The following is a 23,312-nucleotide window of genomic DNA, read 5'->3' on the forward strand; positions in this document are numbered from 1 at the left end:
ATATAGTAAGAATTTACATTTACCTCCACATTCACCTCACAGGAAAAAAAAATCAAAGACAAAGCAACAATCATGGACAGAATGAAGTACACTTACCAAACATTTTGTAGACCAAAGGCGGACAACAAACCTTCTGATGTCACAAGGAGCCTTCGATGCGCCAGTCTCAACTTGCATGGTCGTCATTACACGGACGCTCTGTCTGCAACTCTTCAGATGTCATCAGCATGACTGAGATTATATACATTTCAAGAAAAATATTTATTTTCTGCCGGAGATATGAAGGTTTTTTTTAATGCTGCCTTATGTTATTTGTATGTATGTATTTTATTTAGACTTCCTCTACCTCTGCCTAGACTAAGTCTAGTTACTGAGTGAGGGTTTCCACGTTTGGATATGTGTATGTACTGTACTTGTCCAGCTGTGTGAATACGTTATTTAAAGGTGCAGCTTGTGATTCTCATCTAATAGACTGTCAAATTCAGCAATCTACACAGACAAACTCCAACCAATCACCACATCACTTCAGGAGCACAGAGGGGAGGGGTGTAATCTGATTAGCTGTTGAGCTCAAATATCAACAACCTTTGGTCAGAATCACAGACTCCTTTAAAACTGGAGTCCCAACACAAGCAAAGATTTGATACAGAAGAACACAGCGACCCCCAGTGGACAATTTCACCTCTCCAGATGATCTGCTCATCTGCTCAAATGAATACACCTCAGATGTTAGAGATCTATGCAAATCAGTTATCATATTACTTTGCTCAGGTCTTTTGTATACAGTTTCTCTGTTTTAGTGTTTTTAAATATATGACTGATTCTCCATCTAGAGTTATTATTTTTTACTATGGACCAAATTATTTAGCTTTAGTATAATGTTTGTGATTATTGATATTCTTTTTGTATGACTGTATCCTTATTAAAAATAGTTTGTAAAAAAAAAGAAAACATGTTGAAATCTATATAAATATATATATAGAAGCATTTGTGTTTTATTGTCACTTAAGTCACATTGGCAATCAGAAGGCAGAAAAAGAAAAGTCCCACTCAATGAATAACAGCCCCAAGAAGACCAGGTCCTAGCCAGGCTGATCCAACACAAACCCCTTAACACGTCCAATGTACTCTTTACAGGTTTAATGTAACATATTAGGGTGTAACATAACATTAATGTGAAAACTTGCCAGGCCTAGTGAGAACATGATGTAGTTTACTGAATGTCAGCAGGAAAAAATGATTACAGACCTCACATAAAAACATCTTTGACAGTCAAGGGCTGAAAAAGGTTAAGGCCACAAAGAGTATAAATAGTTCATGAAAAGCCATATCCTGCAAAGCAGAGAGGACTGTAATGGGAGTAAAGACTGTATAAAGAAGTTACATTCTGATCATAGAAAACGTATATTGAAAAGTTTGGGAAGCACTGAACTCGGCACTGAAGATCCCTTTCTACCACTATGCTGACAGAAATAAAATTCGGTGCAAAATTGAGTATAGCTGAGTTTACACTTAAGTCTTTGCTTATGCACGTTTGGATGAGAAAGATATGATTTTTTTTTTTGACATTGATCATTTCCTTGTAAGGCTGGTACAAGAAGGTTGTAAATTACATTAAAAATAAAAAGGCATCTTCAGGTTTCTCACTGATATGTCCCATATGGCAGTAGCTGGATTTTGAAATCCTTTAAATAAAAGTACATTTCTGGTGGATGTTGTGATTCTGCTGCACCAATGTTTTTCCAAGACACGTTTAAGTAACAGGTATACAACCCATAGGATTTCTCAATAAAAACATTCCCTTCATGTCAAAGATACCTAATAAAACATATCTAAGCACACTTCCCACTAGGGATATGTTGTGAAAAACATGAGGCATTCCTTCTCATTCCTTCCTGTTACCGTCTCTCTGTTACACTTAATCATGTAAACTGACAAAAGATAAAGAATAGCCTCAAGGATGCATTCAGCCGTACGGCGTTGAAAAAGGCATAAAACGTACATAGATGAACTAATGTACAAAAGCCTCGATCATTGGAGGTAATGTCAAGTCATGCTTTAAAAAACAAACATATACTGTGTGTACAAATATCTAGACATAATAATGCGAGTCCCCTGAATTCAGTACAAATGTGACACCATGAGATGTTTTGGAAGTGTCCTGTGTGCATCAGATATCTTATTGGTTAACATGATGTTGGACTACTTTGGGATAGTGTCCTCTGTGTACCATATTAAAACCTCACGGACTCGGCACCCCAGGCCCAGTGCGGCCAGTCCCAGAGCCCTGCTGGTGCCGCCTGCCGCTTTGGACTCTGCAGAAGGGGAAAGGATTTGAACGATTTCAGTTTTTGCTTCAAACACAGGGGATTCTACTCAGTCATTCAGTATTATTCCTATGATTTACAACTGTAGATCAGTGTAAATTCCATGTGCATAAAATGTGATATTTTTTATAGGAAAAGCATAAATCATGCATCACTTTCCATCAATTCAACACTCATACAATAACAGAGGGTGGCCAAAGCTATTCTGTTGTTAAGATATCTCTTACTTGACCTCAACCACCATTAATGGGATCAGAAGCTAACCAGCAGTTACAAACAAATAAAACACTGTAACAATTGTATCGTGTCATTAGTTTATGTACCAACTTTCTACCTAATCAGTACGACTGTGGCTGTGGCTCGTGCCACCATGAATTTTCATGAGAAAAGAAAAATTAAGGATTTATGACAAACATATTGATCAATTCAACAGAATGTAGCATTATACAGCAGAGTCATAATTTGACTGGAAAAAAAAGTGTTACATATCATTGATGAAACAAAGACAGGACTCACCTCCACAGTAATAGAGAAGGGCTACACCCACTGCAACACTGAAGCAACTTAGGAAAAACAAAGGACCTGTAAAGGATCATAACATAATGCTCAGGGGGTCAGTAGTGTGTGTGTGTTCTACAGGCCAGCTGGCTTTAGAGCTGTGCAGTGTTAACATCACTCTGAAAAACCTAGGAAAACTGGGATTTTGAATCTGGGCCTTTATTTGAGATCTTTTTGGGTCCAAAATCAGTCCAGTATTCAGTTGGAAATTAAAAAGAGCAGCAGCTGCAAAAACGGCTACACAATGGCAAGCATCGGTCAAAGTAAACTGCTTGTTTTTGCCCCCGACAGGCTCATAAATCTTATCATAAGTGTCTGACCACATGGAAAGGATCCCTATGGAGATTCACCTGTGTCTGTTTATCTCAATAACTGTAGAGAAACTGTAGAAAATGACTGTTTGTACAGTCAGTGTTTTATCTGTCTCTTCTTCCAACCTCTGACGTAGCAAACCATTCATTGCCTGTAGTCGATTACTTCTCCTTTAGTAAACATTAGAAAACACCCCCCCCCCCCACCATGAAAATCGACTACAGGCACTGAATGGGGTGCTATGTCAGAGACTTGTTGGAACTAGAGAAAAGTAAACCACTGACAGTAGAAACGGTCATTTTCTGGTTTCTTTAGAATTATTGAGGTAAACAGACGCAGGTCTCCTTTCCATGTTGTACACATTCATGAGCCTGTCGGTGGCGAAAACAAGTTTACTCTGTGGCAGATGCTAGCCCCATAGGATTCCGCTGTATAGCCGTTTTGCAGTTGCCCGCAAGTAGTAGAAGTAAGGTCTTGATCCAAAAAAAAATAGGGCCCAGGTTCAAAAATCCCTAAGTTTTCCTTTAAAAAAAAGCATACCAACAACAAAGATGGCTGCCACAGATTTTAGTCTCCTTACCTATGCACTTCCAGTGTCTTAAGTAGGATGAACTGGTGATGACACCAGGTTTGAGATTTGAGAGATGTTTACACACACAGCTTCTTGACACATTGGCATACATTACATGTGTGTGTGTGTGTTGGACATAGTGTCTTAGACCGAGGGAGTGAACAAATAAGTAGACAATTGAATAAGTGAAACAGTGGTAGCAAGAGGGAAGTAGAGAGGCAGTTAAACATTGAAAGAGAGAAAAAAAAAAGAAAACATAGCTCATAGCTTACTTACCTCTGTCATTTAGCACAAATCTCTGTCTAGGGATGGGCAATGGACTAACAATTAGGTCTATAGAGTCTGGGCAAAACAAAAAAAAATAGTTAAATCAAAGCAAGTTACTTAGCTGATAGACCTATATAAGACACAAACACAGAAAAGAAAACTACTAGGCCTATGAAGAATGAGAGGGTCTGACCTCGGCGGCGGAGGCGTGTGGGCAGGCTGAAGTATACCTCCTCCACGTGGAGGTGTAGGGCTCGGTAGAACTCACGGCAAGCCTCCTCACCCTTCTCCTGTAAATGTGTCAGGAGTTCGGCCAGTCTAATGCAGGTGGGGACGTCCAGATCCCTGAACTACAGCAGTTTGGAGAAGGTTACAGTGACCCACAACCACACATTCTTTAATTCCTTTCAGCAATCATAGACATGACAGAGGTATGGGATAAAGTAGGTGTTACAGTGAATTGCAAGAATAGGACTCATAGAAGTAAATTGCCATTCTGATATCTAACACTCAAAAACTCTAAGATTTCTTAATGAAAGCAAAGCAAATTAGGGCAGCTGAATTGTTATTCCCTTCAGTAACACATGACTTTTAATAAACAGTTGGCTGTTTGAACTATAGACAAGTGTAATCAAAGCTGTGGAATTGTTATTAATTCTGAAATGAAAGTGGAAAAGGAGTGCCTTAAGATGAAGCACTATGCCTTCCTGGAAAACACCTTTGCAGGATAATGAGTGAGTAAATCAAAATATCTCCCAAAGCTGAGCACCCACCTTTTTAGCCTCATTGTCAGTGAGGACCTGTGGATAGATCCTGTTGAGTTGCAGGATGAGTCTGTCTGCTACATCTGTATCTAGACGCCGATCGGACTTTAAGAACCGACTGTCCGCTCGCAGCTGTTCCAGGAAAGTTTCTGACGAGGTAACAATGCAGTAAATCAAGCCATTGATAGGGCAGCACAAACAGTGGAATGAATGACCATTACGTTATTTCAAGTTAATGTGACCAATGTAACAATTATGAGAGTAATTAGACATTGCCAGAGACATTATAGTTTTGAGAGTTTGACATCTTTCTCTGGATTTTGAAGAACAATTCAAGAATACAAAATAAATGGCATGAACATAAGACTAAATATTAAAGGATGAACTGTAGCTACAGGTAGAAAGTCCAATGTATTATGGACAAAATACAACATAAGCACTAAGAAACGTTTTCGGGTCAGAATTTGAAAGACACGTATTGCTAGAGGGGGAAATACGTGTTTTAACCTTACTGCTTCTGTCAAATTAGCTCACGTTGCTGAAGCATAGCGTTGTGAGGCGGTCAATCAAGGTACGGCTGCCTTGAAACACTCGCAAATTGCACAATTCAATTCGAACTAAACGCCCTTTATGAGGATCTGACTTGCTTTCTAATCCCACAACAGGGACGTTAGCTTAGGCTACTAAAACTTGAAAAGGAACACTCAGTTGATGCAGCTAGGCTAGTAAACATCCAGCGTCTCGAGTAGATCTTTCTACGAGCAACCCAAAGCACAGTACATTGGTAAATGAAGGTAGGAACCAGCCTAATTTAACCTTCGCTGTAGATTAAGCTAGGCCACCGACACTAATGAAGTGGACACGGGCAGGAGAGCAACCTCAAGGGTAAATAGCTGGTGCTTTCCTTACGCACATACTAATTTAAAGAACACGATGTACCAATAACTGAATCACCATATCAACACTGAACAGAGATAAATATAAGCGCTGTTTTTCATAGTCACCAAACCCAACACAAACCTCCCATTGCAGAATCCTTCTACCCTGCCCTTTGTCCGGACACTCCCATTATGGTACTTCAAGCTGCCTGGAGGTTTGGTCGAACTAACAGGAAGTACCGTAAATGCAGAGATGGCAAGATGGCAAACAAGAGTCATGCTACCGATTCGAGTCTTCTGAGTGCGTTTAATTCAGGTATCCAGTTCGTGTCACGACTCAGTTCCAGTTCATGTCCATCAGTGTGTAGTCAGGTCCTTCAACCACACTTCCGGTTGGCAAAAAAGCTCATCCACACAGGTTGAAGGTTTCTGACATTGGGACGAAAGGCTTGTTTTCTATTGGAGATTAAGAGTGAGTTGAAATAAATATGTAATCTGTCCATTTAAATGTATGCATGAATAAATAAATACATCAATAATCAATTCAACAATAGACTATATCTTAGTACATTTATTTATACTGCTCATGCACAATGTATATACACACTCTACAACATTACTGAGTACATGTGAGTAGAACATTACATAACTTGTTGTAATATAACATGTTATAGGTTATTTAAAATATACATGGACATGCAATATATTTTGTTAACACACACACAGACACACACTCACATACAGAAATGCATTTTTTATGTATGTGTCAGCTGGTGGACAAAGGACAGCCAGCAATCCAACATTCCTTTCTTTCTTTGGGATAAAGCTCTGCAAGTTTTATTAAAGAAAAGGAAACGCATGATAATTACACTTTGACTACCCTTTGATTCCATTTCAGTTAGGAAGGTGAAAGAAGATGGATCTAGGCAATGACTGTTGACCTACAATATGTGCCTCAGCTGGGGCTCCTGATGCCCTGGTATCCACAAAGGTGATTCGGGACTCATTATCTACCTATTTTCTAATAGTACACGTTATGAGGATTTAATTTCACCCCCATATCAAGGAAGCACAATTTGTTTGTTTTTTGCAGCCACACAATTTGAATGTATTCTATAGGCCATGACTATAGACCTACTGTATTTGACTTGGTGTAGACTTACCATACCTCACAAAGGCGATTCAGGCCTCAATATCTGTTTGTTTTCTCCAACAACATCTCCAGGATTTAATTTCGCCCCCATATCAGGGGGCCACAATTTGATATTGTCCCAGCCATGAAAATTACATTTCATAGGTAGGCAATTGTTGTACGCCTATTGTTTATGACTTGATTGGGGCTTCAGATCCCTAATACCCACAAGGGCATTATATATATTGTAGCGTGCCGCGGGAGTGTTTGTGTTTCCGTGTGTGTATGAGTGATGTAGAATAGTACATAGTGCAGTGTCAATGGTAGACTGAGGGATACATTTTTAATTCCATGTCATTTAGAATGTCTTGTGGTTTCCCTGCTATGTTAATGTTGCCGTGTATTTTCTGTTAGCGATCAGTCAGCATGTTATGATTTATGTTCCATTGTGGTTTGCGGATGTGTTAGCATCTTTGTCCACCCAAAGTGAGTCTGGTGTGTTTGCATTTAAGCCTGCTCCAGTTGTGTCTGAATGCTAATGCCTTTGTTTAATAAATGGCAAAAAAGCCAAAGAAACGCCTGACTCTGTGAGATCGCTACATTAGTGTCGGTCAGTGGGATCTGGAGATGACCACGCTTGAGGAGACAGCTTAGAAGGATTATTCCAAGGTGCTTGCTGGAAAGCAACAGCCAGGAGGGGCGCCCTACGGCCAGCACAGGAGGGAAGGACAGACCGCTTGCACTGGACCCACACCGGGAACTGGAGGTGCCAGTGCGCCCACACCAGCCAGAGGAAGCTGACCTGCGCCTTAATGCTCGCCAGTGCTACCCGACCTTCAGTGACGACAAGCATGAGGAGCTCACACTACAGGAATCCAGAGTTTGCAGCCACAGCGGTTGAGGGAGCATATCCGCCTTAGCTCTCCTGGCTCTCTGGTTGGGGCCTTGGGCGAGGCCAAGCCCTACGTTTTTTTCTGGGCCAAAACACTGTGTGAGACAAGCCAAGTTGAGTAAGAGCGAGGAGGAGACGGAGGCGATCTGCCAGGCGGCAGCAGCAGCATTGCCCTGCGAACCTGCTCCTCAGCCAGAACAGACTGCATCCTTGAGGTCATTGGAATGCATCCTGAGTGCATCATTGGACTGGACCTGCTGTCCAGGTGGGGCTGCTGTGGTCGACGTATCCCGAACGCAGCTCTGCCTGGGTACTGAAACCGTAGCCGTTCACACCGCTGGGGGTGATCTTAGCTCCATGCCAGTCCAAATAGTGTCAAAGCTGCCCATCAAACAGAAGCCGTCCATAGCCCAACAAATTCCTGTGTTGCTGCCCTTGACAGAGACCACACCCATGAGAGAAAAGTCTTTATCAAGGTCGTCTTGTCAAGGCCATGCCCACCCTTGAGGAGCCTTCCCACTGTGGTCCTAAATCAGGTCGTTCCTCAGCAGAGAATGGCCCCTGACAGTGGGCCAGCAAGGTAACAGAGAACCACCGCATCAACGGCAGCCAGCGTGCTGCCACCGCAGAAAACCTAGGGCCTGCCGTCCGTACAGAGTACCTTCACGTTACCACCGCTGAATCAAGGTTATAAATCTTCAGACCCAAGCATCCACCTCCACAACCCAGCAGTGGCCACACCGGAGACCTGCTCTGCTTCCAGAGACCAACACGCCGAGACTGCCACTGACAGCTGAGACTGGGCGGGCAGTTGAGGAGCTGTACCCCTGTAGCCACGAAGCCAGCTACGAGAGCTTATAGAACAGCTAGCCAGAGACTAAGACCGCATCAACCCGGTCCAGCGCCACATTGACGACCACACTATCCACGCCGTCTCCGGCTGCCCCTAGCCAGGCAAGCAGCAGCAAAGGAGAAGCTACAGTGAAGGGGCGGAGACAGTCGTCATGGAGCCCAGCAGTAGCCCAAGGGCAGCACCAAAGTACACACCAAAGATTCCTGCCGCTTACCCAGCATCAATGATGCCCTTGATTTTGCTACAATAGCCAGCCTGCTGCATTGACTGATGCATACAGGGCAGCCATTCCAGTGGGGAGAAGACTGCACTGCTGTTTCCAGTGGTAGGTGCTCTGCGATGATGCCGACAGCAGCATCCTGTCTTCAGCAGCAGTGAGCAGTGATGCCCAGTCTTCAGCAGCCGCACAATTTGAAATTCATTGGTAGACGATTAGAGTAGGCTTAGTGTATGTGATTCAGATGGGGCTTAGCATGTCCTGGTACCTACAAAGGCGATTCATGCGTCAATATCTATTTTCTAAACCTGCACCTGCAACCTGGATTTCATTTAAGCCCCATATCAAGGGTGCACAATTTGAACGTTATCAATAGACCATTACCTTAAACCTTGAGTATGTGAAGTGGCTGTGGCTTACCATGCCATTTTTTCCCAGCCACACAGTAGGAAATCAGTAAAAAATGTGGGGCCTAGTATATGTGATTCAGCTGGGGTTTACCTTACTTTGGTACCTGATTGTTTTACCAGTCACACAATTTGAATTTATGTAGCCTACCTTTCAATTCTCAATCTCAAGAAGGTGGAATGACCCATGTAGACATGCGAACACCTTTTCTCTTGTAGGTACAATTTTAATTATGCCATTTTTATGTTAAATAACATTTTTCAGCCGAACAACACTAATAGGCTTTGAGTAAAGCCAATTAATCAGTTTTGACTTTTATTTTGAAAAAAAATGCCCAATGACGGCCATATTGGAATTACGCGCAGCTTTCCTTCTCCCTGTTTCAGCGCTGCCAATTCATGAGTTTTACGCGAGTGTTGGTAGTGCTTACACACATCTTAAAGACGAAGCGAGGGTCGGTTGGCGAGTGCTCTGTAAAGATGGCACCGGTGTCCTGAAGTAGCGTGGTAGCAAGAGAGCTGTTTCCTTTTTTTTTTACCTTCGCAGCTGTACTGTTTTCTGAGTCACTGGCTTTTTTTCGGCGGCCAGCTCCGCCTATAGGCTGTTAATGCCCGGGGAGTCTCTCCGTCAGGAACGCTGATTCTTTCTCGCCTCTCTGGGCTATGTGGCCACACACACACATATATATATATATTAATACACACATATATATTAAGGTTACGCAGATATCTGTGTTATACCATGTGTGCCAGGGTAGGGCATTTATATCTGTGTCCTAAGTGATGAGGATTGGAATGTTTAGGACTTTATGTCTCTAATGTCATAGTGTCATTCTGACACCTGAGACATCTTCCATCAGTTGGTACCTCTTTTATACCACCTGGACACCACTGGTTGGGGCAGCTGAACTCAGGACGGCCCATGTAATCTGAGGTCTGTGATTAACACCCCTCTCTTTTCAAATGAGTTGTCTTCTGTCTAGTTAGAGATCAGAGACATGAGACGCTAGAGGTGCTTTGAGTCTTTTCTTGTGAATCCTGCCTCTCTTCTGCTCTGCACAGCTGAATAAAGCGTGTATCCTGATTGAACACTATCTTGACTGAGGTCTGTGTCTACGGTAAAAAATTACAAGTGACAGACTTGGCCGTCAGTTCACTATAGGCTAGTTATTGGTGTAAGGGCTATATCTAACTTGGGTTGTCTGTAGTCACATCAGTAAAAGAAAATGTTCAACATAATTCGATACATGGTGTAATATCCATGCTCAATGATTTACCTTCACTTTTCTTTTTAAAGCCAAGAATGCTATATAGTTCTTTTTTAAACTGGAGCTTTTCATCTGGGTGTGCACGTCTTCCAACTCTGTGCGCACTTTGCAGCGCTTGATTACTCCACCCTCACACGATGCAAGTTAAGTTAAGTTCCACTCCGTTACACAGTCTGTCTGTTGTTTTGCTATAAACATCTCCGTTATCAGAGCAAGACATATTTGGGGCTTGGCTACAAATATTTGGGGCTATAGGCCTGATTGATCGAACCTTACGTCACCGGATCAGAAGGTAGGGGCCTTTTAGGGTCTCTCAAGGGTCCACCCTGGAGCAGAGGGGCTTCCTTGGTGCAGGTTTTTAGGGCTCCTGTGACGTCTGGGCCCCTGGGCCTGTGCCCAATAGGACTGTGTGGTAATCCAGGCCAGATAATGAGTAAGAAGGAAGTGAAATCATAACATATTCCATTCTGTGAAAAGTGTATAATTTCATTTATGTTGTCTGGTCATATGCACAAACATACTGTAAACAACTGTTTAAATTTCATATGTGAAGGGGTAAATACACATTTGTGGATCCATTCATACACATGAAACGAGTTTTGCACATTAGTATCTTGAATTATAATGTGGCAAAAATAGACTTAAAAGTTTGTCTTCTTCTGGGTGAAAATGTAAGGAAGTATAGTTTGTGGCTATGGCAGCTGTATAGGGTGTGAAGCAGTACCAGTGACTCATTTAGTGAATATGAGGCACGAGTGTGACTTTATGACATATTCTTGTGTTACATTTGAGAATTTTGTGAAATTTCAAATTTGCATGTATACCTAAGGAACAAAATAAGCTTCTTTGTAATAAATGTACTTGGCAAGTTTTGAGTGTTTAATGTATTGTAATACATTATAAATATAATATATAATATAAATTATAAATTGAAGGCAATACGTTTGAGAATAATACTAATCGACGTTTGTAACAAGAGGGGTATCACAGTAATGTATTATCATGACATCACTATAACGCTTCATTCTGACCCCCGGCCCACAAATGATGGTTGTGTTTACCTAAAAGCAACACTGTCCTTGCAAGTTCACGGTTGTCGGCATCTATGGCTGCCTGCTAAAGTGAGCACGTTTGTACACTACTACCGCAGCCAAAATGTGGCATGTGCATGTAACGCCAGTAAGTAAGCAAGCACTAAACACTCACCTGAAGATGACAATAATTAACCCGATCCTGAATTATGACTGTTGGGTTAAATAAAGGACCGTCACTTTGTCTTTTATCTACTGGGTAAGGCCAGGTTGCTGTCCTTCTCCTTGTTGTCTCCTGTCGTACGGATGCGAATGCTAGGTAGTGTCGTTAGCTCATGTAAGGGAATATCGCCACCTGCTGGTGTAGCTAGTAACCGCATCTCCTGCTTGTCTACAGATTTCTTCGATAATATTCTGCAAAAATCCGCAGTCACAAATGTTACGTGGCCCACAAACTCACAGGAAGCGATCCACTAATGTGCAAAACTCGTTTCATGTGTAGAAATGGATCCACAAATGTGTATTTACCCCTTCACATATGATATTTAAACAGTTGTTTACAGTATTTTTGTGCATATGACCAGACAACATAAATGAAATTATACGTTTTTGGATAGTGAGATTTGTGGATTTTTCAGATTCCGATATGTACAAATTGGACAAAAATCCCTTAAGTTATGCGTGCAAATCACTCTTTGTACATGTGGATGTGGACAGTGACATATTTATAAATTTAGTTTTCTGTGTACAAATTGGACAAAAATAAATTGCTATCCACAAATGTGCAAAACCCAATTATTTTACACATCGCTATGTATTTTATATGATTTTACATGGTACACATTTGTGGATTGTCTTCTGTGGGTTACAAATAATAAAATCCAATAAAAACTTCCATAGACCCACGTATAGTCAGTCTAAATCAGGTAATTTCGTTGTTTAACAACCTATTAGTACTGTCACAAATCAGATGGGTTCATTTAAATCACTGTAATACCTAGTTGATGGGATACCATGGCAAGAATGACTTCAGCACTTTAGAGAGCCAAATCCCAGAAAAGGTGATCCGTGAAAGTTTTCACAAATCTGTATGGGTCTGAAAAGGTGTATTTAAGTGTGTAACTTATTTGAATTTTCACAAATCAGGTTGGTACATTTTAGCCCATTCAAACACATTACATTTATGCAAGAATGACTACAGCACTTCAGGCATTACAAAGTTTTCACAAATCAGTATGGGTCTGGAAAAGACAGATTTACATGTATAACAACCTATGTAGGCTTTCACAACTCAGGTTTTGTTCATTGGAAGCCATTCAAATACCTGTACAGTTGATGGGTTATCATGCAAGAAGGACCACAGCACTTTATAGTCAAAACTTATAACGTTACATAATGTAATACCAGCCGTGCAGTGGCAGCGGCACAGACGCCATTCTGCCATTAGAAGCCAGGGTACTGTCATGGCAAAAGGTGTTCGGGCGCCAAAAGGGGTCCGGGCGACGTCATAATGGCTTTCGAACGACTCTTGAGTGACAGTTGCTATCCCAACGCTAGCATTACGTAACCCGGAAGCCTTTTGGCTATCAGTCAGAGAGTCTCAAGAGTCGTTCGAAAGCCATCAACTACTTTTTAGTCGCTTAATATTGTGCCTAAACGGACACTACGTAACCCAGACACTTTTTGGCTATCAGTCAGAGAGTCTCAAGAGTCGTTCGAAAGCCATCAGCGACTTTTTAGTCGATCAATATTTGGTGGAATAACCATGATTTACAATCACAGCTTTCATGAGTCTTGGCATGCTCTCCACCAGTCTTTCACATTGCCGTTGGGTTACTTTATGCCACTCCTGGCTTTGTTTGATGGCTTGTGACCATCCATCTTCCTCTTGATCACATTCCAGAGGTTTTCGATGGGATTCAGGTCTGGAGATTGGGCTGGCCATGACGGGGTCCTGATCATGACGGGGCTTTGATCAAGTCACTTTCGGTCAAGATGGCTAACGTTCAGTGCAACAACTCGATTTGCTCTTTGAAGAAACTCCTTTAAGTCGCCGTACTAATGAAGATAAATTGACAACAAAACAATTAGGACCTCCTAGACCAAATGTATCCACTCAACAGGTTTCTACAAAGGGGGGGGGGGGGGGATCCTACACCTGAGGATTTCACAAGAATTGGTACGAAAGAAAGTCGTGGCTAGCAGGCTGTGAAGGGTCTGTATGAATGTTCGCTACTTGCTTTAACATCGAGTTATTTTCTATGTGATGACTTATTTTGCTTTTGTAAGCCAATACTTTCAAGCTCGGTCAATAAATATTGTTGGTTATGACTTCTATGTTGCCCCCTTCTTTATGTTGTTACTGGACATATCATGTGTCCTGTTAAGCTATTTTACATCATACAACATTTGAGTTTTGTGAAAAATGAATAAGTGGGATAATTTAATGTGGAGCCACATCATTTTTGCTTATGAAGGCTCCTGGATGCAACTTTCTTCCATAGCTTTCCACCTGTAACTATAGCTACTCTATGTAGCTAAAGGGGACAGCTTTCTGTTAAGTGCTGCCATCTAGTGGACAAAAAGGTATTGCTGTATGAGGCAGCTAACAACAAATTGATACAATTGTCATGCTTAATGTACCTACTGAATGGGTCGCCTTCATCATTATCAAAAAAATCCCCCCCCCTCATAATTTTTTCAGGAGCCGACACTGCATCCTACGGTTGTTGAGTGACATTCAAATGAGTTGGCGGTCATCCCGCTGAGTGGGGAGTCATTTCCGTCCTCTGCCGGTCTGTAGCTTTGCTGTCCCTAATGTCTAATGTCTTTGAAATTTTAAGGATGGAAGCAACCTGACACTGTATCCCTCTGCCAGTAAAACCATAATTTAACCCTTCTTTTCCTCACTCAAAACTTTTCTTTTTAACTCTTTTGGCTTGGTCAATAGACACTTTTTTTCCCCTAATTACTTTTGAGGTACTACTAGCACTGTTTCTGCCATCCAGCTGGTCCTATTGCAAGGGATAGCGATGACCACAGCACTGTTTTTTTTTTTACTTTTCATTAAACCAGATTTGGCTCAGGTGATCACCTAATAAGTACCTCATTAAGTAGAATCAGGTGTGCCTGTGTTGGAATTCAACAGACACTGGAATGGCTGCCATCGTAGAGATGCTGATTTAAGAAAAATTTGGAGTGGTCTCTTAACTTTTTCCAGAGATGTATATTTAAGGAGCAGTCTTTGCGGTCACAGATGGCCTGCATTCCAACAGAACGAGGGCCAGCATCTGACTTTTGTCCTTTTAGCTCTTCCCAACAAGTTTGGTTACTCTTTCTTCCTCGCCTCCTCCGACAACATCTTCCTCAGTTTCTTTGTGCGCTGACTTCTTCTTATAGCTAGCAGAAGGGTCTAGTTGGTGTGAGGTGGAGAGGTGGTGTATCCTGTCCACCAAAGTTACATAGTGCAGTCAGGCATGCTGTGACAGTGGCAGAGGCCATTCTGCTATTACAAGCCAGTGTAAAATTGTCACATGATGTTGCTTTAATATGTTAAATAAATGTGAGGGGAATGTTGTAATTTGGCAAATTTTTTATTTTTATTTGGATAACTTGTCAAATGTTTGGGATGATAATTATACTTGGTTCTCATAGGAGTGTAATAAAATATATAATTATGACACCAGAATGTCTTAGGGATGTTGAACTGATTGATAAAGTGAGAACGAAATTAGAATAATATGATAGTAATATTATAGGTCCAATCTTTGGACTACTAATTCAGGTGGCCTTGAATCTTTGCATGCAAAAAATAAAAAAATAAAAAAATCACCATTGCTCTCGCTGGTTCACTGTTCAGTTTTGTGCTGATTAATTCTCTTTAATTCTGGAAACAAACAAAAAAAACTGCAATTTCTTCGTTGAGTTAATAAAATCAATATCCTCTGTAAACACCAATGAAGCTTTCCTTCTGATAACACGTGATAATAAGTAAAAGTTCCTAGAATGTTTTGGTCATGTAATTGTGTAGTAGCCTACACAACATGGAAGTTCGCATACCTGTTTAAAATACTGTATAGCCTACTAGGGTGGGGAGTAGCGTGCAGTACACAGTGTATACTGGAACACACCTCTCGAGTTCTCGGTTCCACAGTAGATTGTGAATCGGGCCGAATTTTTCTCTCCGAGCCCGGCCCGCGTCCGACAGAGTAGGCTAGTGCCCGAGCCCAACAGCCATTCAAATATTTTGTGCGAACCCGACCCGAGCCTGCGGAGTCAATTACCCCTTTTCCACCAAGGCAGTTCCAGTGCTCGTGCCAATTCTCGAACTAGTACTTAGATTTTCCACACAAATAAACCTGGCTCTGGTTCCAACTCAGCACCAACTTTATGCTGGTCCAGAAACAAGAACCGTGACGTCGGGTGCCGGGAGCGGGATTATTCATAGATAGTAGTTTTATTCTTCTGCTAAGACACTCATTCATGAGCGTGAAAATACACCACCAATAAAACCTTAAGTGCGATTGGAACTCTTGAAACTTGTGGTGTGGTCTAATCGAATTTGGTTAATTCTAATATCTAAAACAACATTGCATTGCAACAGTTCTCTGTGCATTCAACTAAGTAACTTTATTAAAAAATGATTAATACATGTTCAGATGAATGGCATTCTGCATTTACATGTCATTACATTACAATTAGTTAACAACTGTTTTTAACCATCATGCTTGTCACTTTGTGAGGTAGGGTGTTCCGTCACACGCTTATGAAAGAAATCCAAGGGGGAATTCTGTCTCAGGAGGTAACCAATCCAGAGAAGTACGGTAAACAATGCAATGAAGATTCCAGTGGAAACTACAGATTGCATAAGTCTTGCAGGAAAAGCTCCATAAACGTATACAGTGAATGTGGTGGTGAGTGAACATAAGCTGGGGAAATGACCAACGAATATGCATTATATACTCACTACTTGCTGATCAAAACATTTCAAAGGAAACGTGAAAATATCTACATTAAGTATAAATCAATATATAAGCAAAGTATATATATATATATATATATACCTGTAAGTTGGGTCCACAACTACAGCCTTGAAAGTATACATGCCGTTGTAATTGGAGAACACAATCCTGTTTTTTGACTGCTGGTTAAGGACTTGATACTCAGCATTTGGATTAGTTAAAGGTGGCCCATTATAATCGTTGCAGCGTCTGTAATTCTGGAAAAAAGAAAGCAATATATATATCACTCATGTAAAAAAAAAAAACTCACTTGTTAATAAGCTCTTTTTTTTCACAATTTTGAATTACACGTCTTGTCCATGCAGTGTTGGGGTCAGGGTTTATTTGATTGGCCAGCATGGAATTCCAGTCCTGAGGCTGAGAGACACATTTTTTTGCTGTCTGCAGGTACCGGTAATTGTGCATCCCATGAATCTCAAACATCACAAAGTCAGCCTTCACAATCTCCACAAAAGTGTCCCCCTGCCAACTGAAACAGCAGAGAACACACAGACTCAGTTTTTAAACGAAATAAATGGTTCATGTGGTATTTTTAAATTGAGTGCTGGACACATTGGTCATACTAGATCCCCATAAAACAATCTTACAGTTCAAAGGTTGGTCTCCATGGTATATCATGATACACCAGCATGGGGCAAAGAAAGTCAGTATAACTGTATTTGACGGTCAGATCTTCCTTAGCCATGTTGGGGTTGAAGTGAAGCTCTGGGTCATAGACCTCCCTACAAACCACACACAATATCACCTTAAATATCAATTTGTCTCAGAGAAATGTTGAAATGTAAAGACAATATATCTATGACAGTAGGTTGATTACATAATCCCTTCGTATTTTTTAAATGCACGGAAAGGCCATCCTACTTTGGGATGGTGTAAGAGAAGTCATCTTGAAGCTGTTCTTCGGTGAAAGTCCCCCTAGTGCAAGCTGTTGTATTCCTAGATTTCATGCAAGAAATACGACTTATTGTGGAAAAGACCATGTCTATACAACAAAACACAATCATGTCTCATCATCTGGGTGCAAACACAATCATGTCAAAAACAATCATGTATTAATCATAATACTAGCATAATTCACAAGAATTATATCTTAGCCTAAAAGTATTTTTCCATTATCAATAACAATAACAATAGTGATCTTTTGATTAATAAAAATGTTAATAAACCATTCAAATCATGTCAGTAAAACATGAGATTGAGATTGAAAAAGTGCCCATTTAGACTGCCAGACATAATAGCTAGTCAAAGCGCTTCCCCGAAAGAGCCCTTATTTGACCTTGTTAATAGTTCCGGTGTATTTTTGGGGGAAATGGCTAGGTTCAATCAGCTTTCATTTAAAAAACACATGTTTTTTTTTTTTAAGGGGTTAAAGCAACAGAATTTGTAAAAATATAAGAAAAGCTTTCATAGCACTACATCGCCAACTATATTGCCAAAAGATAGCAGTTGGCATGGTAACAAGCTTTTATCAGTATAAGCTGTGCTCTTGATGATTTTTGCAAGGTACTTGCGTGCCTTTTAGGTAGTTAGCTCACAAATTAAAGCCAACACTCCTTACTACTACTTTAAGGCCATACAAACAAGATATTGCCAAACTTGATATTTTACTCAAAGCTTCTTGAAGGACATAGATGTTTCCCGCTGCTGGAAACTATTTCCTCACGGCATTGCAGTTTCTGGTCCTCTCAGTAATTTACTCAGTAGTTTATATCAAGGAAATATTTGAAGAGGCTTACTGTTCCTATGCCTACAGTATTCAAAGCAGTCGTGGCTGAAATACTGACATTTTTCATTTTTTTTTTTAAATTTAATACAATTTGCATTCTTGGTTTGTGTTGCCATCGATGCAGGATAATCACAAAACAGTGTTTATATAAAAAATTATACGAAATATGTAAATCATTTCCAAACTTTTGGAGGGCAGCATATATTACGGATTTATGGTCCAAGGCCGCAAATCTATTTGATCTCGATCACTTTGTAATGCACTCAGGGAGTGTAGAAACCCTGCTCATAAAACGCAGAATACCTTATAACCCGAATCTGCCTTAATGGTGGGCACCCAATGATAACATACGCTTTCTGAGAATAAAATGAGAAATGGGATTAAAACTGGAACCACAAGAAAATGTCATCAGCATTTTAGATATATCTTTTAAAAGGTCTCCTTTGACCACAAACCTGAGGATTGAGGTTATTGCAAGACAACTTTCTTTCCATCAAGTCAACAGTGACCGTCGAAAGGACTTCCTTCTGACTGAGATGAGAAGACATTTGAAAAGTGACACTGCTCTCTCTGAATCACCAAGTCACTTCACACACTTTTTCACATTTGTTTCCTATGCACTGTATGACTGTCAGGTCCTAATATATAGCAGCATTTTGTTATTTTGTTAAATGATTTCATTATTTAAATTAATTATATTAGAATGTCCCCCCCCCCCCCCCCCCAAAGCTTTAATGTCATTGACATCACAATTAAATCACACTTACGGAATTCCTGCCTCTGGTAGTTGACGAACATCAATATCCTAAAAATTAGAACTATTTAAATAAATGGGATTGCACCATACAAACTGATATAATAATAATAATAATGGCGAGATATAATAATTCATCTTGAAAAAACTTGTATAATCTTGCCATATTTCTTACCATTCTAAATGTCTTATATCCCTCTGGAGTTACACCATCCTCCACTATCGTCTCGGTAGCGATTAGTGCCTCAGCATTTGTTACAGTCGCCTAGCAATGCAAAGGAATAGTAAATAACCATATGCAATGCTGTAAAACTATTTTATACTTTTATGTTTTTACTAGTCAAACCAAAACTTTACCACAGGAAAAAACGGACATAGAGGAATGGGGACATAAACCACAATCATTTTGACAAAGCCTCCCACGTCAATGTAGAACAGCTTCCCATCAAAATTGCCAGAAAACCGCTCTACCTAAAAATACACACAGCAACATTTAAGAGAGCAAACTTCACTGCAAATGTAACATACTTGATAAAAAATGTAAGACTACAAATGGTAGGAGACGATAATACACAATATCAACACAGACAATCACTTGAACACTTGAATCACTTTAACACTTGGTAGTTAGCACAGTGAATGTTTTTACTTACAGGGCAAGGTATCACTGCCGGCGTTGTTTGGCTTAACTGCTCCTGCACATTGATTTTGAATGTTTGGAAAGGAACTGCACGATACACCATGGCAGCCGGTTGCAGCATCACAAAGTCCCCGTATTTATCAAAAAATGGAACCAGTTGTGAAGACATGTCATTGATGATGTTTTTTGGGAACTGTGGAAAAGTATGCAAGCTGAAAGTCAATGTATTTGGGCATACAACACACAATATAAATATTGTTCCGATGAAAATGTAGAGCTTAAAAAGGTAACCAACCACATTGTCCTCACTTTTATGACAGCTGCTTCCAAGCTAAGTCGACCATAATACAGTACTCCGTCACTGGTGATTACAGCTATGACTCCAGTATCAGCTGCAGACAGTGAATATATTTGTAAAACCAAACGGCATAAAGCTAACCATTTTCTCCTGCTACCGTGACAGACATCCCAGTTGTCACCTTCATAGGTGCGCAATCGTGTATTTAAATATCATACCTGTTGCGATGCCCCAAACGGTAAGTCCAGGCGGTGGCAGACTTCTGTTCTCTTCTCCAATCTCCAATACAGGCACAATTACCAGACCTACAAAATACACAACTTCAAAACTAAGTATGATTACGCAGCTTCAGTATTTATGTCAATGTCTATATGTGTATGCAGTTTATTTGAACATGTTCTTCTGTCCACGGCCGAGTTATCTGTACCATTGTTTGGAGAGTAAAGAACCATATGTGGTGACCATATGACCAGATGACCCCTCATGCCTGCTACCTGGATGACTTGAACCTCTCCCAGGTTGTCTTTTAGTGGGTAAGTATCAGACAGACGAGAGCTGTCCTTAGGAGTAGCATGGCGGAAATAGAACTGAGAGAAACCAAGGATGTCACATGTCTAGTCTCCGGGACTGGGCTGGGGTTTATGCCATTTAAAACATAAAAGATTCTTACCCTCTTGTCTTCACCTACTACCAGAGCCACCATGCTTGATATTGTTGGCATAGTGTATATACCTCCTAAAAACTCCTGTAAAATCAAAAACAGCATTTATATGTGGCATTTTGGATACATTTCAAAATCATAATTTCAGTAAGATCCTGTCTAACCTTTGTACTAGACGTTAGAGGCAGTGTAATATAAGAATATCCCCCATTATCGGACAAGAATACTTCCTGATTGTCCATGGCACTTCCCTTGTTGTAAAGCAGAACCGTGTTAGATATTTTCTGTGAAAACAAGAAAATTCACTGTCCTGTGCACAACTTTCTATAAGAAAATTAATTTTCATACTGTCTAATTCAATCTATTAAATTTACCTTGCAGTTCAAATCCTTCTCGTCAATACAGCATTGCAGAGTTGAGACATCAGTCACAGGATGTGTCTGTCCTGAATAAAATGTAAACGTTTAATGAACACCTGTACAGAAATCAGCAAACTGTTATATTTATGCTTCTTGAGCAAGCTATCTGAACATTAGCAGGGTAAAAACTGAGATGTGTACATATGTCCAGCATAAAGATTTGTTCATGAAAACCTTGAACTTGGGTCCAGTAGGGTGAATTTAGAAGATGCAAGAAAGCAAAGCCATCAATCACAACTACAAGATGTGACTGTGGTACAAATGCCGCTGATGAGACATTTCCATCTAGATTCTGAAAAAAAAGGACGGTCATGTTTATTTACACAATGTCTCCCAACTCTTTTTCATCAGGATCTGGATGCCAGCAGTGGCTAAGGTATGAAAAGATAAACTGGAAAACTCACATATTGCCCTTCATAGACCAGGGGTACAGATGCATCTTCAAATGTGTTGTCTGTGTAAAAGATCACATTCCTGAAATAGTGACCAAAATGATGTAAAACCAAAACAAACCACAACACTTTTCATGTGTTGTGACACTGCCACATGAGAAGTCTTCTAAATGAAATATATATTTAACACATAGAAACACAACTACATAGAAATGTTTTAAAGGTTCAAACCTTGCCACGTTTAACTTTTTCTGGGGGTGCTAACATTGACCTGTGTGCGTTTTGCTACTAGTTGTAAAAGCCACATTTTATACAGAGGACCAAAGTCCATTTGTTTTTTTACTGTAAATGAACTGTCTCTTTAAGAACCTTGCTGGCAATACAAGGGGCGGAACATCTGGGGCAGGTGTGCAGGAAGAAGATGAAAGGCCTTTTCCAAAATAACTCCTACAACCTCTCTCTACCTATTTCCACTCCATTTGCATGTTCACGTGGAGGGTCCGCCATCTCAAACCAATTTGCAGGGAGTGGAAGAGGGTTATGAGGCTCTCGTCCGGTGTTCCTGAGTGGGACTGCCTCGATGCAGGCTTCGCAAGCATGCACAACAGTTTTTTCGTGTCCGTGCAGCACCTTAACTCTACCTGTCAGTTGTTTTTCTGGTCACATGGCCGTATCCCAAAGTGTGCCACTGCCTCACACCCTACCCCTTCATTAAGGGTGCCCTCCACAGCCACGAGTGTGACTACAAAACAAAGGTAGCGGGGAGGGTCTGGTTTGAAAAAGGTCCGAAGTGTGGTGTGTTTGGGAAAAAATAGACAATATCTCAAAGACACAAACTTAACCCAAGAAGGCCATCACACAGAATTGCAACCCTGTCAAGAAAGCCAACTCATAAAGAAAAATGAAAAAAAGATTTCCTCGGATATCTTGGGAGTAAATTGGAAATCAGGCTTGCCTTTGTTGGTGAGATCCAGCTTGTTTGTTTGCTTTTTCTGGTTTGAACTTTGAAGGAAGTTGGAGGAGAAATTGTATATACTGAATATTTGTTGTTTGTTGGTATTGTTGTGTGGGGTGCATTGCGTTTGTGTTTGCTTATTTGTCATGGTTGCAGAATAAAGTTTGTAAGGGGAGTAAAAATGGTCTGGCCGTTGTTTGTGGTTTCTACACAACTCCTAAATAGGAACAGTGTATTTCCTCAAACAATAAGTGAGACACCTAGCTGAGTCAGAGGGAACTGTTACAGTGTGAGGTTAAAAAAAATATTCCAGATGGAATACATCTTACCCCATCCATAGAGCTTTTTGTTTGTCACAATAGTCCCTGACAAGTACAGCGGTATCTTTGTGATACCGCAAGAATACCTAATAAATTACATAAATAGGATATGTTTCAGATCATCAAACAACTTTTTATTATAAAGTAACTTTGCTCTAAGAATGATACTCACATTTGTGTTCATTTGTTTTGCTGAAGTTTTTGGTTCAAATGGAGTTCCATTTTCAGGTAAGGCCCCCTGACTTGAAAAAGAACAATATGAAAAAAGTGTGAAGTGTTTAAAAACATGAGCTTCAAACAGATTGACAGAAAGACAGATAGATAGACAGACAGACAGAGACTGATCGGGTAAGTAACAGTAAAAGGATTGAGAATTGCTGTTCTAGATGAAGAGATAATGGGACTTGGATCGGTTTCCGCAGTTCAGGCAGTAATGGCAAGGTACAGTCTGGGATTCTGATCCAATAACCCTTGTGGTCAAAATTAGCGAACTGCTCCTCCTTTTTTTCAGTACTGTGTATTGTGCTCAAAACAAATCTGGTGTTCGCATACAGTCCTGGCTCTGCAAATGGGAAACAAAGTGGCCTGGATCAAGCCATATCCTGTTTCAGCCAATCAACACATTGCCTCAGGCGCACGGATGGGAGGA

General features: G+C 40.6%; 2 protein-coding genes across 4 annotated transcripts; both read right to left on the reverse strand.

Moving 5' to 3' along the window:
• Positions 1 to 955: 955 nt before the first annotated feature.
• On the reverse strand, positions 956 to 6,138 carry card19 (caspase recruitment domain family, member 19). Its single transcript, XM_012831141.3, has 6 exons — positions 5,820 to 6,138; positions 4,809 to 4,948; positions 4,229 to 4,385; positions 4,045 to 4,110; positions 2,844 to 2,909; positions 956 to 2,315 (listed from the first exon to the last, which is right to left on the reverse strand). Exons 1-6 carry the CDS (start codon positions 5,824 to 5,826, stop codon positions 2,203 to 2,205), a joined length of 549 nt encoding a protein of 182 aa, XP_012686595.2. The 5' UTR covers positions 5,827 to 6,138; the 3' UTR covers positions 956 to 2,202.
• A 7,174-nt stretch (positions 6,139 to 13,312) lies between these two features.
• On the reverse strand, positions 13,313 to 23,312 carry LOC105903403 (cation channel sperm-associated protein subunit delta). Of its 3 annotated transcripts, none has more exons than XM_031568395.2 (21): positions 22,836 to 23,312; positions 22,673 to 22,749; positions 21,401 to 21,470; positions 21,171 to 21,288; positions 20,952 to 21,022; positions 20,742 to 20,861; positions 20,587 to 20,661; positions 20,344 to 20,503; positions 20,135 to 20,221; positions 19,928 to 20,010; positions 19,632 to 19,811; positions 19,336 to 19,449; positions 19,154 to 19,243; positions 18,992 to 19,029; positions 18,680 to 18,755; positions 18,528 to 18,580; positions 17,360 to 17,434; positions 17,086 to 17,220; positions 16,787 to 16,967; positions 16,541 to 16,695; positions 13,313 to 13,535 (listed from the first exon to the last, which is right to left on the reverse strand). In XM_031568395.2, exons 1-21 carry the CDS (start codon positions 22,845 to 22,847, stop codon positions 13,523 to 13,525), a joined length of 1,983 nt encoding a protein of 660 aa, XP_031424255.2. In that variant the 5' UTR covers positions 22,848 to 23,312; the 3' UTR covers positions 13,313 to 13,522. The 3 variants fall into 3 exon arrangements, with proteins under 3 accessions (XP_031424255.2, XP_042563829.1, XP_042563830.1); XM_042707895.1 differs by lacking the exon at positions 13,313 to 13,535 and adding an exon at positions 14,088 to 16,405; XM_042707896.1 differs by lacking the exon at positions 13,313 to 13,535 and having other exon boundaries at positions 16,412 to 16,695.

The sequence above is a fragment of the Clupea harengus genome, chromosome 5 (assembly GCF_900700415.2).
Source record: "Clupea harengus chromosome 5, Ch_v2.0.2, whole genome shotgun sequence".
NCBI classification, from domain to species: Eukaryota; Metazoa; Chordata; class Actinopteri; order Clupeiformes; family Clupeidae; genus Clupea; species Clupea harengus.

Bases quoted from the DNA above. Each gene is read 5' to 3' on its own strand.
- LOC105903403 (XM_042707895.1), bottom strand. The intron at 18,756-18,991 runs GTAAGTGTGATT...TTCTCATCTCAG, and splicing joins CTACCAGAGGCAGGAATTCC to TCAGAAGGAAGTCCTTTCGA. The intron at 17,221-17,359 runs GTAGGATGGCCT...TGTGGTTTGTAG, and splicing joins TTCTCTTACACCATCCCAAA to GGAGGTCTATGACCCAGAGC.
- card19 (XM_012831141.3), bottom strand. The intron at 4,386-4,808 runs GTGGGTGCTCAG...AAACTGCTGTAG, and splicing joins CTGACAATGAGGCTAAAAAG to TTCAGGGATCTGGACGTCCC. The intron at 2,316-2,843 runs GTGAGTCCTGTC...CCCCTTCTGCAG, and splicing joins CCTTCTCTATTACTGTGGAG to AGTCCAAAGCGGCAGGCGGC.